At 37.8% G+C, this 14,096-nt stretch overlaps 3 protein-coding genes across 11 annotated transcripts; 2 read left to right on the forward strand and 1 right to left on the reverse strand.

The window, feature by feature from the left end:
* The first annotated feature begins 148 nt into the window (after positions 1-148).
* Positions 149-2,774, forward strand: PCNA (Proliferating cell nuclear antigen). 2 transcript variants are annotated; one of them, XM_085480894.1, is made up of 5 exons: positions 149-539; positions 779-944; positions 1,104-1,248; positions 2,001-2,284; positions 2,379-2,774. In XM_085480894.1, the coding sequence occupies exons 1-4, from the start codon at positions 319-321 to the stop codon at positions 2,252-2,254; spliced, it is 786 nt and encodes a 261-aa protein (XP_085337020.1). In that variant the 5' UTR covers positions 149-318; the 3' UTR covers positions 2,255-2,284; positions 2,379-2,774. The 2 variants fall into 2 exon arrangements, with proteins under 2 accessions (XP_085337020.1, XP_029170974.1); XM_029315141.2 differs by having other exon boundaries at positions 2,001-2,266.
* On the reverse strand, positions 2,504-9,742 carry LOC114940440 (uncharacterized). Of its 8 annotated transcripts, XM_029315133.2 has the most exons (8): positions 9,228-9,686; positions 9,013-9,170; positions 7,843-7,938; positions 5,253-5,494; positions 4,627-5,154; positions 4,434-4,541; positions 4,183-4,347; positions 2,504-4,099 (listed from the first exon to the last, which is right to left on the reverse strand). In XM_029315133.2, exons 2-8 carry the CDS (start codon positions 9,167-9,169, stop codon positions 3,713-3,715), a joined length of 1,683 nt encoding a protein of 560 aa, XP_029170966.1. In that variant the 5' UTR covers position 9,170; positions 9,228-9,686; the 3' UTR covers positions 2,504-3,712. The 8 variants fall into 8 exon arrangements, with proteins under 8 accessions (XP_029170966.1, XP_029170967.1, XP_029170969.1 ...); XM_029315134.2 differs by having other exon boundaries at positions 5,256-5,494; positions 9,013-9,742; XM_029315136.2 differs by lacking the exons at positions 9,013-9,170; positions 9,228-9,686 and adding an exon at positions 8,276-8,362.
* On the forward strand, positions 9,374-13,726 carry app (Palmitoyltransferase app). The gene is made up of 8 exons (XM_085480877.1): positions 9,374-10,361; positions 10,692-10,852; positions 11,020-11,178; positions 11,372-11,509; positions 11,616-11,770; positions 11,852-11,969; positions 12,140-12,252; positions 12,387-13,726. The coding sequence occupies exons 1-8, from the start codon at positions 10,039-10,041 to the stop codon at positions 13,290-13,292; spliced, it is 2,073 nt and encodes a 690-aa protein (XP_085337003.1). The 5' UTR covers positions 9,374-10,038; the 3' UTR covers positions 13,293-13,726.
* The last annotated feature ends 370 nt before the right edge of the window (positions 13,727-14,096 follow it).

The following is a 14,096-nucleotide window of genomic DNA, read 5'->3' on the forward strand; positions in this document are numbered from 1 at the left end:
ATAAATAATTCTTTTTGTGTATATATAAAATACATATATAAACCATAATATGAAAAACTAGTATGTATAAGTTTGCATTGCTATCCTCTTTGAATACCGGATGCCATGATTTTTGACAATTCAAGGTTGCCATCTACTTCCGTTTGAACTGGCGAGAAAAGGCGGGTAAATGTCTCGTGAAGGCGCGAGGATGCCTGTTGCTTTGTGTTGCTTCGGCTGATTCGGTTCCGCAAGCAGAATTCACACGATTTTCCCGCATTTCTTTTCGTCCAAAGTACTCGAAGTCACGGAATCTGTCAGGCAAAAACAAACGTCACCATGTTCGAGGCACGTCTGACGCAGAGCGCGATCCTGAAGAAGGTATTGGACGCGGTGAAGGATCTCCTGACGGAAGCGACGTTCGAATGTTCCGACTCGGGGATCCAGGTCCAGGCGATGGACAACGCTCACGTTTCCCTGGTATCCTTAAACCTCAGGAGTGATGGCTTTGACAAGTATCGTTGCGACCGGAATTTGTCGATGGGGATGAGCATCAGCTGGTGAGTGGAATTTTTGACAGCTTTTGAAGGTTATGAATATCCCGAGGAATCTTCTCGAAATAGGAAATAAAGGCTCATCCTTTGATTCCCTGCTTGTATTTATTAATATTTATTTATTGTACTTATTTTTATTTTTTATTTATTATTATTTATATTAATATACTTTATTAAATATATTTTATTAAATAAATGATCTGTCTTATTCTTCTGCATTACAATCATGTGAAATGTTTTTCCAGCATGTCAAAGATCCTGCGATGTGCTGGTGCGGAAGACACAGTAACCCTCAGGGCTTTAGATAATCCCGAATCTATCGTTTTTATATTCGAATCGCCGAACAAAGACAAGCTCGCCGAATATGAAATGAAGCTGATCAACATGGATCAGGAGCACCTTGGCATTCCTGTGAGATTTACTTAAATATGAATACTAGTGATCCTGTGGGATTCACTTGTTAGATATAAATAATGAGATGATATTAAAAAACATGATATTTCTCATAAATGACATACTTTATTGTATATATTTATTATTAATGTTGATATATATATTTTTGTTTTATAGGAAACCTCTTACTCGTGTGTCGTGAAAATGCCATCTGCAGAATTTACTCGCATATGCAGAGATTTGAGTCAGTTTGGAGAATCTATAACTTTTGCCTGTACCAAAGAAGGTATAAAATTCAGTGCAACTGGTGATTATGGCTCAGGTAATTATTATATTTTACATGTATATATTTTAGAAATAGATGTGTGCTGTAGATATAATGTATTTACAAGGTGTTTTGTCTATTTATTAAAGAGCAAGAGGAATAGAATATTATTAATATTTTCCTTAATATTGAGACTTTTCATGTCTGTACAATGATAGATTAAAATTGATTACAAATTGGAAGATTATTAACTGAAAATGTATTTGAAATGTTTATTTTTCTATTTGTTAAAGAACAAAAATTATACTTGTTTACATTTTATTCTTATCAAGAATATTTTTATTATAAATATTTGATTATTGAAACACTGTAAAGATATTGAATAATCAAATAAAACTATAGAATAAGTTTTGTAGATTTATACAGAGAGATACTCAGACAAGAATTGAAAATTTTGTTGATAATTATAATTGTGACATAGAAAATGTTGCATATTTCATAAAAAGCCTCACTTGTTTTGTGCTTTAAACAAAATATATAGAGATTATTATATAAATAAAGTTCAAATTTTTAATTTTAATAGTTTGAATTAAACTTTATTGTGAATATAATTGTGATTTATAAAAACTATTGAGATTAAGAGAGGTATTACTGTTAAAGAAATAATACTAATACTCTATTTTTGAATAGTTTTTTGTGAGAATCATTGACTCACAATAGAGTTAAATTTAAACAATTATTAAATTTAAATTTGATTTATTATGATCCTTCCAACTTATACATATTGCTCTTTCCTATTTTTTTTGCAGCTAATATCAAATTAGCACAGACTGCAGACGCTGATAATGAAGAGGAAGCAGTAGTAGTTAACATGCAGGAACCAGTAAAGTTAACATTTTCTTGTCGTTATTTGAATTGTTTTGTAAAGGCTGGTCCTCTTTGCAATCAAGTTCAACTGTCCATGTCTGACGATGTGCCTTTAGTATGTGAATATAAGATTGGAGATATTGGACACATCAGGTATTACCTGGCGCCCAAGATCGATGACGAGGAGGAAAATTAAAATAAATGAAATGTTCGTATACACTAAACTGTAATTATCAATATCATATTAAGTTACTTATTGCTTTGGAAAATGTGTCCTAGTACTTTTTTTTCTTATATATTTATCATATTTATTTCAATAGAAAAAGATGAATCGGCTTGACACGTTAATTCTAATAAGGGGACAATATCATACATGTATTTTAATGGAGAGAAAATTAAATATGCCGTATTCAATATTGAGGTACAAGTAACGCAAAATTAGATGTACTTTTAAGGTAATATATTATTTGAATTTTACATTTAAAAGTTATTTGGCTTGTCACAGTGCTAGCGTAATGCAGAATTGACACTAAAATTTATAGTAGAGTGACACAATGATTAATATAGCAAAATGGTGTCATCCTCTTAATCAATATTCACATTGTTACTGTTCCAGAGACTGTGACAGTATTTTGATAATATCGCATTGTGTTTTCTTTCTTTTTATGTGTAAGAAGAACTCAATATATCTCCAAAAAATTTGATAAATTTTTAAATATTATGTTATACTCTTAATATCCTAGCCTAGATCGAAATTCCAAGTTTTGCTTAATATTATTTCTTATACATTTGTGTGTATAAGCTATTTTAATATAAAAATACATAATTAACTTACGAGCAGAGGGAATAAAAGGGCTATCATGGATGGAATAGCCTAGAAGTATACAGTTAAATCTTACATAATTTGGATTTCTCGTATAATTACTCTAAATAATTAAGTTAATAATTAATCGTTAAATATCGATTTATACTATAGAATTATTTTACACGCAAGCACTCCTCGATTGACAGATCTTCATAAATAATAAAATCATTCAGCATTTGTTCTCTTTATACTTGAACAAAGAAAAAAAAATTTTTTAAATAACTTGTTTTATGCGTGCACTACATTCGAGGAAAAGAGAAACAGTTTAAAACAACAAAATAAGAGCGTTTTGGCAATATTAATCAGCCTCTTTGGTATTAAAGCCCTGATATTGCTTTCTTGTTTAACTCAATCAAAAGTTTTTTTAACGAGAGAGGAGTTCTATTATATATTTTATACACGATTGAAAAGAAGATTATTATATATATATATATATATAAAGAACGCGATAATTCTACCCTTTAGAAAAAATAGTTTGTATAGATTTCTCTCCAATATGCATTGGGAATTTTTAAAATGCGCTCAGTTATGCTTTTTTTTTTAGTGGAGATTACAACACAGATCTCGATTCTGCTAGTTCCACACGTCACGTTCCGATTTGGCATCCTTTTATACGTTACATAGATACGCGTTCAGTCTAAATTCAGATTCAATATCATAATATTGAACATATAGATAAGATGCTGTATTAGTCTCTCCACGACTGAGGCGCCATGCAAAACAGAAATATATATATTTATATATATATATATATGTATATGTTTCGGAAAGGAATGTGAAAGAGCCTTTTTAAGCGTTCGTGCTACCATTACTCCCGTATAAGCTGGGATGCACATATTTGTCATGCAGTGTTCTTAAATGCCTCAATAGATTGCTCTTTACATTGAAGCCTTTTTTGCAGTAGGAACAGAGGAAAGGCTTCTCGCCCGTATGCGTTCTCTGGTGGATGACCATCGAGGCGTGGCTCGGGAATTCCTTTTGACATATGTTACATAACTTTTGGTGATTGTGTACCCTCTTGGGCTTGGGGGGCGCCGAATTGTTCATCAAGGCCAGTTGTTCCTCCGTGTGCTCCGTTTGTATGTGACGTACCCACTCTTGGGGCGTGGAATACATGTTGCCGCATAGATCGCATTTCAGAGGCGGGAAGTCTTTGCTGTCGTCGTTCATGTCGTCCTGAAATCATCGCGTTTCCTCGTTTCACAAAATTTCTGTGACTTTATAGCATCAATTGCGAATAATATTGTATGAAAAAATACCTTCCGTTTCTTTCTCCGATTTTCAGTCATGTCAGCGTGCGTGAATTCTATATGTCTCACCCAATCTGACGGCCTGTTAAACGTTTGACTGCACATGTCACATGTCAATGGTGTATATTCCTCCTCTTCCATGTCTCCATCTTCATCCGCACTGTGCACAATCTCCTGCGAAGGAAACAATAGCAACTGTTATTACCTCTCGTTTCTTCAATGTAAAAATATTATAAGATAGCTATTTTATTTTAACGTACCGGTTTGATATCGATCTCGTGGTCTATCGTCAGCGACTCCGACGGATCGATCGACTCTTCCCAATCGATCGGCTCATCCTTTACTAACAGTTCCAGATTTAGTTCCGTCTAAAAAAAAGGAAAAAACTATGAGAATGCTTCTCTTTTTTTTTTTTGTTATTACAACTAAATCTACAAAAAAATGGTGTCTCACGTTATCGCCACCTTCGCTCTTCGATTTGTTCGATTCGACGTCACTGCTAACAGATTTCTTCTTCTTGCTATTCGTCTCGAGATTCTCCTTGTTTTTATTCTGTTCATTATTTTTGTTCTCCTCCAAGATCTTTTTGGCGTCGGATTCGTTGGTTTTCTCTTCGATGATCTTCTCGGTGCTCTTCCTCTCGACCGGCTTCGAAGGTTGTACATTATTTTGACACGCCGTGGCTGTCTGCTGCGCGTTCTCGACTATCTTTTCGGCGGTTGGTTGCACCAGTTTGATCTTCTGTATCTGCCCGGTCAGCTGCGACGGTTCCCGCTTGTCGCGTTCGATCTTCTGATTATTCGACTGTATATTTTCCTTCTTGCTGCTACCAGTGTTCGATCTCCACAGTCCACGTACACGCAGTATATCTCCGGCTTTCAAGACTCCCTCCAGCTGATCATTCGTCACGGTGGCTTCGCCGCTGTACATGTACTGTATCAGGATTTTTAGCGTACGATATCCGATCTCTGTAGGCAATACCTGAAAAGGAAACGAAATAACATTATCGAATCTGTATGCGTGTTTTGCTAGATTTTTAAATTAGCAATTAAGGATAAAAAAAAAACGATTGCACCAACCACGATTATCGGAGCATTGGTGTTCGCGCCGAAGTGGCACGTCTGGAAAATGTGACTTAGGTACGACGAGCAAGCCGCGAGGACGAACCGATGAGCAGCCACGTGTCGACCGCAGGACGTCGCCAGGAGAACATCCGCGAAGGACTCCGAATGAAGCAACGTCGCCACGGAGCTATGCAGATGCGCCCCATAGCTGTGCCACTTGAGCTGATAATTCTCCGAAGCTGCGATTGCCATCTTTTCTACATTAAACAAGAGCGCGATACCGGATTAGACAAGCGTGAAAATACAAAGAGATAATATTATCATTCAGCGTTATATCTAAATAACATACATTTCGCAAATTAATTTGTTTAATCGATACACCTGATATAGAATGAAAATCAAAAAGAGATTATGTATATAATGTTCGTAGAGAATTTTACTGTACGCTTCTTAATTTATCTCAATTAATTCATCAAGTTATTTATGACGTGTATGTATGTATGTATATATGTTTGTAGAGAATTTTAATATCCGCCCCTGTACATTAATTTATCTTAATTAATTTATCTAATCGATACAAGAGAGTGATATAGAGTAAAAACCAAAGAGAGATTATATTGTATATGTATACGTTTGTAGAAAATTTTAATGTACTAATGCGATGAGCCTGTTGCTTAACGATATAATCTCTCATTGATAAACCGATCAAATTATATAATTTAGCATTGAATGTTTTTCAGCATCTCGCGTATTTTTATCTGTATCGATCTATCGTTGTGATTAAGCGATTCCACCGAAGCGATTATATATCTTGCAAGGGTGTTTTAGAGAGAGAGGCCACACGTCGCCATGATCGCTCCGATCTCGAAAAGCGTCGCGATCTAGCGAATGATCCGCGTGATCCACGAATTCCTCCTGTCGCTTATCTCGACTTTTATCTCCACTGCGATTGTATCGCGATAATAATTCACGTATATAAACTTGACATATCAATAACACTGTTCATGCTACTCCGAAATTGTACAAATCGTTTGAAAAATCGATACAAAGGGAGAGAGAGAGATGCGACACAGAGAAATGAAGTTCTGTCGCAAGAACGATAATTATAATATTACTCGAGCTTGCGAGATCACGGTTTCAAGCCTTCACTCACGACTCGAGAACGGAGCTGTCTCTCCTTGGTCACGTCGTCGTCGTCGTCGTCGTCGCCGCCCGTATACAGATCAATGCAGGCCGATAATAAGTCGCGCAACGTGATCAACTCACGCCGCGAGATTATTCCCCAATCTCCATATACAACCTCGCCGCACAACGTTAATCGAATTTGCAAACTCAATCAGGATGCGCTGACCGCCGAATTCGTCGATCCGACACGACACCCTTCATTCGCACCCTCTCAATATACGGAGATCGGGGGTCGCGTGTACTATTACGTCGCGGATATATACGTATATATTATATATACACGTATGTACGAATTACACCGGAAATACTTGGTCGTGCTAACGAGGAAGAGATTCGCGCTTGATATCGTCGCTCGCTCGTGAATCATCCACGGGGAGAAGAGACGTAAGAGAAAGAGAGAGAGAATGCGTCGCGACGAACCCTCGATCGCTTCCCCCTCTCTCTCTCTCTCTTCTCGGTCTGACCAGACGTCTCCTCGTTTTTACCTCGTTGTCGCGATTTACCTGAAAACATCGGCGCACAACTCTGACAACTGAATATTCGCAGGATTCACCCGGACGATCTGTACTTTTGGACGCGCGACAACGATATTATGAATCCTTAAGGACAGAACAACGTCGATGACGGGGATGACGAGCACACTACTGTGCGTGCACGAGAGCGCGGCGTATCTCGCGCGCGTCGTCGGTGTTTTGAAAGGCGCTTGGCGCGGACAGGACGCACGGGGCACGGGGTAGACACGAGCATCGAACGAACCGCCGCGTAGGGGCCTAAAAATCGATATTTCGGTCTTTGCTCCATCCTCTCCGCGGCGCGGCGCGGCGCGGCTCGCCGGCGAAAGCCGGCTAGAAGAGAGGCAGAGAGGAGGGTAGGATATGCCCCCCTGGTGTTCATCATCGATTTTCCCGGCTACCAATCGCACGCATCCATTTATCGCATCGATCGCCCGAGCTGATTTCAGCGTTTGCGTCCGTCCGTCCATCCGCGCCCGCTCGCTCTCTCTCTTTCTCCGACGACGACGATTCATGCACCCTATATCGACGATTCCCTCTCTCCCTCTCGAAACCCCGTCGAGCTCTACCACTCTTCCTATATCCTCCCCACACACTCTCGCTATAGCGACCCTACCCCTTCATTCGAGGCGACCCTCGCCGCTGCCGCCGTCGTTCGCTTCGGTTCTGTATCTTCGATCGTAGATACGACTCCGAGAGAGGGAGAGAGCTTCGTCGAGGGTCGCGTCGAGAGGGAGGTCGACCTCACGGACGCTGCGATGATGATCCGCCGACTTCTTGATATGCCTGTTGATATCTCATCCGATCCCGGCGCGTATCCTTTATTATTCGAAGAATCCTCTTCTCCTGCAGAAGGGGTGCAGGATTCCCGCAAAACAGCGAGAATTATCGCAGGGTTTATCGATTACCTGCCGCTCGATGATCCATCCCGTCCAGACGTGGGATCGCGCCCTCCTTCTCCCGTTTGTGATGATGAGCTGCTTCGCAGTTTGTACCCGGGACGTCTACAAGATTTCACGAAGAAAATTAGTATATATATATATATAGTTCATATCATTCGATGATTTTATGTTTATGTATTTATCGTTTCTTTGATTGAGAGAAAGAGATTTCGACCGGTTTATGTCTCTGTTGATGTTCTTTTTTGTAATAAAGGTCAACTGCAAAAAAGTTTATCCGCGCATTGATATATATGTGATAAAAAAAGAGATAAATTGCAAAATTGATTACGTTGCAACGTGATTTAATGATCGGTCGAGATGAATTCGTTTTTGCGCTGAATAATGATGCAGTCTGTCATGGTTGAGCTTGAATTATAGTCTTTTTTTTGCATATTTATACCTCGATGTAGCTATTTGTACGGTGGAATCAGCTGTTTACACTCGTCGCTGCGCGACGACGGCGCCGAGGGAACGATAGATCCTGAAAAGGATCTATACCTAGGTAAAATACACTCAGAATGACATCGTGATGACATCACTTAAAAGTGATCTTGGAAAACAATTTTTATATATTTTACAATTATTTATTTATTCTATATTGCTATATCCACAATTCATCTAATTATATTCAAATAAATCAATCTGATTCCTCTTGTCACCTCTTTGATTTATTTTTTAATCATTATATTGTCCAGATAATTTATTTTAATTAAATGATGAATAAAATTATAATGATGTCATTATTATGTTTATTCTATCTGGGTATATATATAAAAAAATATATATATATAGTTTTTGTCATTTCCAAATTTTGACAGCTGTCAAAATGTGGAAATGATCTAACCTAGTGGAAATTGGATGCGATCGAAGATGCTGTTCGTGCTCTCGAAGATGATGACACCGGAATCGTTCGATTTCCAGGATTCCCTCGGTCACATGCACACGTAGCATACAACGTGTGTGCATGTACATGTATATATACGTGTGTATGTGTGCGTGTCGGTGCGCGGCGACGTACCGCATTGCGTCGACGACCCATTTTGCAACGGGGGCGATAAGTCGCGCTCGCGCGACCCTCCCTGCCGTTTAAATAATCAATCTCGCGACGCCCGTTAATCGAGAGGACGCCTTTTTTACCTGCCGATGCGCCTGCAACGAGGAGATGGTTATTAGCAGGACGCGTCGCGTCCTCCATCATCGTCGTCGTCGTCGTTGTCACGCTCCCGCGTAGTTGCATCCCTGCGATTCTCTCCTCGCTTCCTGCGACTCCGTGAATGACGTCATCTCTCCTCATCCTCGGAAATCGTACGAAATATATATATCGTCGTAAAGAAAAAATAAAGGCCGCGTACCTGGAAGAGACGTGGTCCCTCGACGTGACGACGATCGACAGATCGACAATCGATGATCAGCGTGAAGTTGGGCGCGTATTTGAATCGAAATCGCACAAAGTCACGTGGCCTCGAGACGTAACCACGTGACTCGGGAGTCTCGAGTCACGTGGCGTTTTCGCGTCAGTCGCGCGAGGGCGCTTCGCGAGTGAACACGTCGCGGGTGACATACAACATTCTTCCGTGTGTCTATGTGTATGTGTGTGTGTGTGTTTCGCGTTTCGTGTAAATATGCGCGTTTATTGTCATCATCGGCCCCGGAGGTTGTGTATGTCCCGACGACGATGACGACGAGGTCGAGTTAAGAGAGGAAGGATATGAGAGACGGTTCTCGGGAAATATGTCGGATTTTCGAACGACCGATGCTGCTCGCGGGCGATTCGTGAGCGGGCCTCGTTGACCCAATTTCGGGCGGATTAACGAGAAGGTCCTTCCTCCTCCTCGGGGACTGTGCGCGACCCTTTGGAGTCGGTGGCCTCCGCGAGGCGGACGATGACGGACGGCGTCGCGGACGCGCAAAGAGGTTTCAAGTTTGCATAAAAAAAAAAAATTATAACTGTGCGTGTCCTGGTGCTTCTAGTCTCGCAAAGATACTCCGGGCGATATTTTCTTTTTACCTTAGATAATAATTACGAATAAAATTAAGGTTAAGTTCGGATTCTTATCGCGAGTCCTCGTGGCTCTCGACTCCGGACCTTTGAACGTCATCGAGTGGACAAGTAGTGGCTCAACAGGCAGATTCCCCCGCGTAAAGCGATGAATAGATACATGGATGTTGCTACTGGCTTCCGCGGTGTGTCTCGAACGGAGCGGGCAAGATGAGACATGTTTGTCCGAATGTTACTCGTGCGGGAACGTCAAACAGACACGATCGTATGATTTTGATATATCGCCGTTCTACGGTCATATATGGCAATACGTGAGAGGAACTTTAGCCACGAGCAAGATGCCTCACATCACGCGAAAATGGGAGCTATTCCCGGGCAGGAATCGCTTTTGCTGCGACGGCAGGGTGATGATGGCACCGCAAACCGGAGTATTCTACGTCACAGTGTGCCTCATCGTCGGGACGAGTGGATTGTTCTTTGGTTTTGAGTGAGCACAAATTTATATATTATATACATTTTTTTTTAAATTTATATTTCTTCTCTTAAGTAAAGAATCTTCTGATAGGATAGGATATATATATTATACATTTTTTTTAAATTTATATTTCATCTTATAAGTAAAGAATCTTCTGGTAGGATGATAATTTGAAGATAAATTATTACACAGCTTGCGTATTTTTATCTTCTCTATGCAAAACAAGAATAGTACGTCTTGACATTTATGAGTCTTGATATTTTATGAGATTGAATATATTAGCAAAGAGATTGCGATGCCTTTGTATATGCATTAGCAAAATGAAATTATCTTCTTTTCCAGTTGTCCGTATTTGGCACTACATGTAACACCAGCAATACCAGTAATAGGAGCCTTGTTATTCATATTTGTAATGTCTGCTTTGTTCCGTACAAGCTTCAGTGATCCTGGAGTAATTCCAAGAGCAACACCTGACGAAGCAGCTTATATTGAAAAGCAAATCGGTATAAATCCAATATATTGAAATATATACATTTATAAACAGATTGTCTTGGCTATTTTATAGAGTGCCATTAATATTTAAATATAGAAATAATGGAAAAAATCTCTTGTTTATAATAAATTTTGAATGTTAAATTAAAATATTTTTTTTGTTTTTCCTGAATTTTAGAAGTACCAAACAATGGCAATTCTAAAACATACAGACCTCCTCCTAGAACAAAAGAAGTCTTAATTAGAGGGCAACCAGTGAAACTAAAATATTGTTTCACATGTAAAATATTTAGGCCACCAAGGGCCTCTCATTGCAGTTTATGCGACAATTGTGTAGGTATGTATATCTGTTATTTAATTTTAAGAAGTAGATTATTTATCAAAATTAGATTATCTGCTTTAAGATATCTGCAATACTTTGGTTCTCTTTTCTATTATCAGATGTATATCAAGATTAATATTATATAGCGATTTCACTGATAATTAATCACAAATATTACACGTGATTTTAAAGATAACTATTTTTGCAGAGAGATTTGATCATCATTGCCCATGGGTTGGCAATTGCGTGGGCAGAAGAAATTATAGATATTTCTATGCTTTTATAGTATCCCTAGCATTTCTTTGTGTCTTTATATTTATATGCGCAGTCACTCATCTAATTATGCGTAAGTTGCTTTAATTCCTGAATCACTAAATAAATAGTAAATATTTTAGAAAAATTAAAAGCAATGTTTTATATTCATTTATCTTATTTTTATATCGTGATTACAGTTACAAAGGATAATAAGCCATTCTTAGAAGCTGTCAAATTATCCCCGAGCAGTGTTATTGTGGGAGTCATATGTTTCTTCTCTGTTTGGAGCATTTTAGGCCTTGCTGGCTTTCACACCTATTTAACTAGCAGTAATCAAACAACTAATGAAGATGTAAGTAGGCTTGACAAAATTATGTCCAAGTTGTGTAAATCATTTTTTTTAATTGTCTTTTTTGCTGTTATTTCATAATAGATTAAAGGATCGTTCACGAATAGGAGAGGTCAGGACAATTTTAATCCCTATAGTCAAGGAAATATTTGTGGAAATTTTTTTTATGTTCTATGTGGACCAGCTCCACCTAGCTTAATCGGTAAGATTTCTTTCCAAATATTTAATATTAATATACATATATAAAATAATTAATAATATATTTGTAAATAAGTACAAGTTGTGGAATTAAAAGAAATAATGCAGCTATCGTTCTTTTATTCTGTTATTTTATATTGGATTTATATTCATTCTCAGATCATATCTTTTCAGATCGAAGAGGAATAGTCACACCCGAATATCGAGCAGAACACGAATCAATTGGTGATGATAACATGATCACTAATAATAAGACATATGGTACTGCCAAGATTGTGCAGCCTCAGGTAATTATGAATTATAGTGCATTTATTATTATTAGTCTATTTTGTATGCTAAAAATAGATTAAATGCAATAGATGTTGTTTAATGAGCAAGATATATGATTAATCTTTTTATTTTGTCTTATTCATTATAACAGTCAAACGGTACGGTTCAAACAAGTCCTACTACGGATCTCACGGGCTCGATGAACAATTTAATCAGCGGTCAACATTCTCCGAGAATAGAGTCAATAAACGGTGAGTTGACGTTTTTAAGACATCCTACGCGTTGCCCCGAGGATCTACCAAAATATCCGCGCCAATATATAAATGATACGTATGTGCCGCCATATCCGACGCAGCATTGCTCTCAGGAGTCTGTGAAACATATTAAATATAACACTGAGATAGACCGATTAAATCCAGAATTTCAAAAGTATCCGTGCAGATGCGAGGAGGGTTTGCAAAAGTATCCTCACAGATGTAGAGAGGAATATCACAGATGCTCGGACAACAATCTCATCTACGATCAGTGTATAGGGGATCAGAAATACGGCATAGGAGATCAGAAATATGGCATAGGGGATCAGAAGTACGGCGTAGGGGATCAGAAATACGGCATAGGGGATCAGAAATACGGCATTGATCTTCAAAAATATCCTCAGAGATACTCCGAGGATTCTCTACGTTATCAAATAAGCGAGAAGAACGGTTATACCGATCTGCAAAAATTTCCACAATGTTATTCCGAGGATCCGTTGCGACTCGTGCAATCCCCGCATATGCTTAAATATAATAATTTGCGGTGTGCCGAGCACAGCTTAAAGTATCCGATAACGAAGAATATTCTGCCGGCGCGTATATTAGGTACGGGTGGTATACCGATCATCGGGCAGACTGCGATCGGCCTCGTCGTTAATAGATTCGGCTCTGGACCGCTAACAAATCTGACCAACGAATTATCGTATGCCGAGAATTCGTTATGTCCGAGCGATAGTACGGAAGAAGATCTCTTGAATCGACGTTTCATTATGAGTTCGTTGAGTGATAACGAGGATATTTAACGTTTGTTATACATAAACCAACAATAATGCATTTATTTAAATATTAGATTTGATTATAGAGAAGCGGAGAAAAACGATAAAAATAATTATTATATTCTCTTATCAAAGAAATTGTGGATTTGTAATGTTAGAAAGCTTTAATATGATTCGTCCTATTCTCCAAATCTTTCGCACTAAAAAGGTGCTCTAATTTGTATATATAAATGGTTATATATACAATTGTTCTTGATATTTTTCATTGGGAATTGAAAAAAAAAATTATATATACATTTGACATTTGTCAAGTTGACAGTTAAAATTAATTGTTGCAAAAGAGATCTATTTATTTTTTGAAAGTACCGTTTTGTGTTATGTATAGATTTTTATTTTAAATGTAAAATATCTATATTATGGTTATATGATGATATATAAGTAAAGTTAAGAGATATAAGGCATACAACAATCGTATTTATTTAAGGCGTAATTGTTCTCTTTTATATATACTTAATACTTTTTTTAAGTTATAGTTTATATATTTCGAAGTTTTAAATCTGTTATCATTATTCTGCACTCAATAGTCTCTCGGTTCAAATTTTTTCCATCTTAATTAATTGCATAGTTTTCGTTATAAAGACAAGTAAAACTATAGTGTATATATATATATATATATATATATATATATATATATACACAAGACATATATTCTTAGTATTAATTTTTTTTTCAATATTAAATTGTTGTAAAAGCCAGTTTGTTTTCTTTAGGTATAAATATATTTTTATGTATATATATATACCTAAGGTCTTTAATAGTTAGTAAAATTTT

Source organism: Nylanderia fulva, unplaced genomic scaffold (genome assembly GCF_048542155.1).
Source record: "Nylanderia fulva isolate GAGA-0341 unplaced genomic scaffold, ASM4854215v1 Scaffold16, whole genome shotgun sequence".
Classification (NCBI taxonomy): Eukaryota; Metazoa; Arthropoda; class Insecta; order Hymenoptera; family Formicidae; genus Nylanderia; species Nylanderia fulva.

Coding starts and splice junctions, on each gene's coding strand:
- PCNA (XM_085480894.1), top strand. CDS start 319: ATGTTCGAGGCACGTCTGACGCAGAGCGCGATCCTGAAGAAGGTATTG. Junction 540..778: donor ATGGGGATGAGCATCAGCTG/GTGAGTGGAATT, acceptor ATGTTTTTCCAG/CATGTCAAAGATCCTGCGAT. Junction 1,249..2,000: donor AACTGGTGATTATGGCTCAG/GTAATTATTATA, acceptor TTTTTTTTGCAG/CTAATATCAAATTAGCACAG.
- app (XM_085480877.1), top strand. CDS start 10,039: ATGTTGCTACTGGCTTCCGCGGTGTGTCTCGAACGGAGCGGGCAAGAT. Junction 10,362..10,691: donor GGATTGTTCTTTGGTTTTGA/GTGAGCACAAAT, acceptor CTTCTTTTCCAG/TTGTCCGTATTTGGCACTAC. Junction 11,510..11,615: donor AGTCACTCATCTAATTATGC/GTAAGTTGCTTT, acceptor TCGTGATTACAG/TTACAAAGGATAATAAGCCA.
- LOC114940440 (XM_029315133.2), bottom strand. CDS start 9,169: ATGAGGAGAGATGACGTCATTCACGGAGTCGCAGGAAGCGAGGAGAGA. Junction 7,939..9,012: donor CGTTGCAGGCGCATCGGCAG/GTAAAAAAGGCG, acceptor GAAATCTTGTAG/ACGTCCCGGGTACAAACTGC. Junction 5,155..5,252: donor CCAATGCTCCGATAATCGTG/GTTGGTGCAATC, acceptor TTTCCTTTTCAG/GTATTGCCTACAGAGATCGG.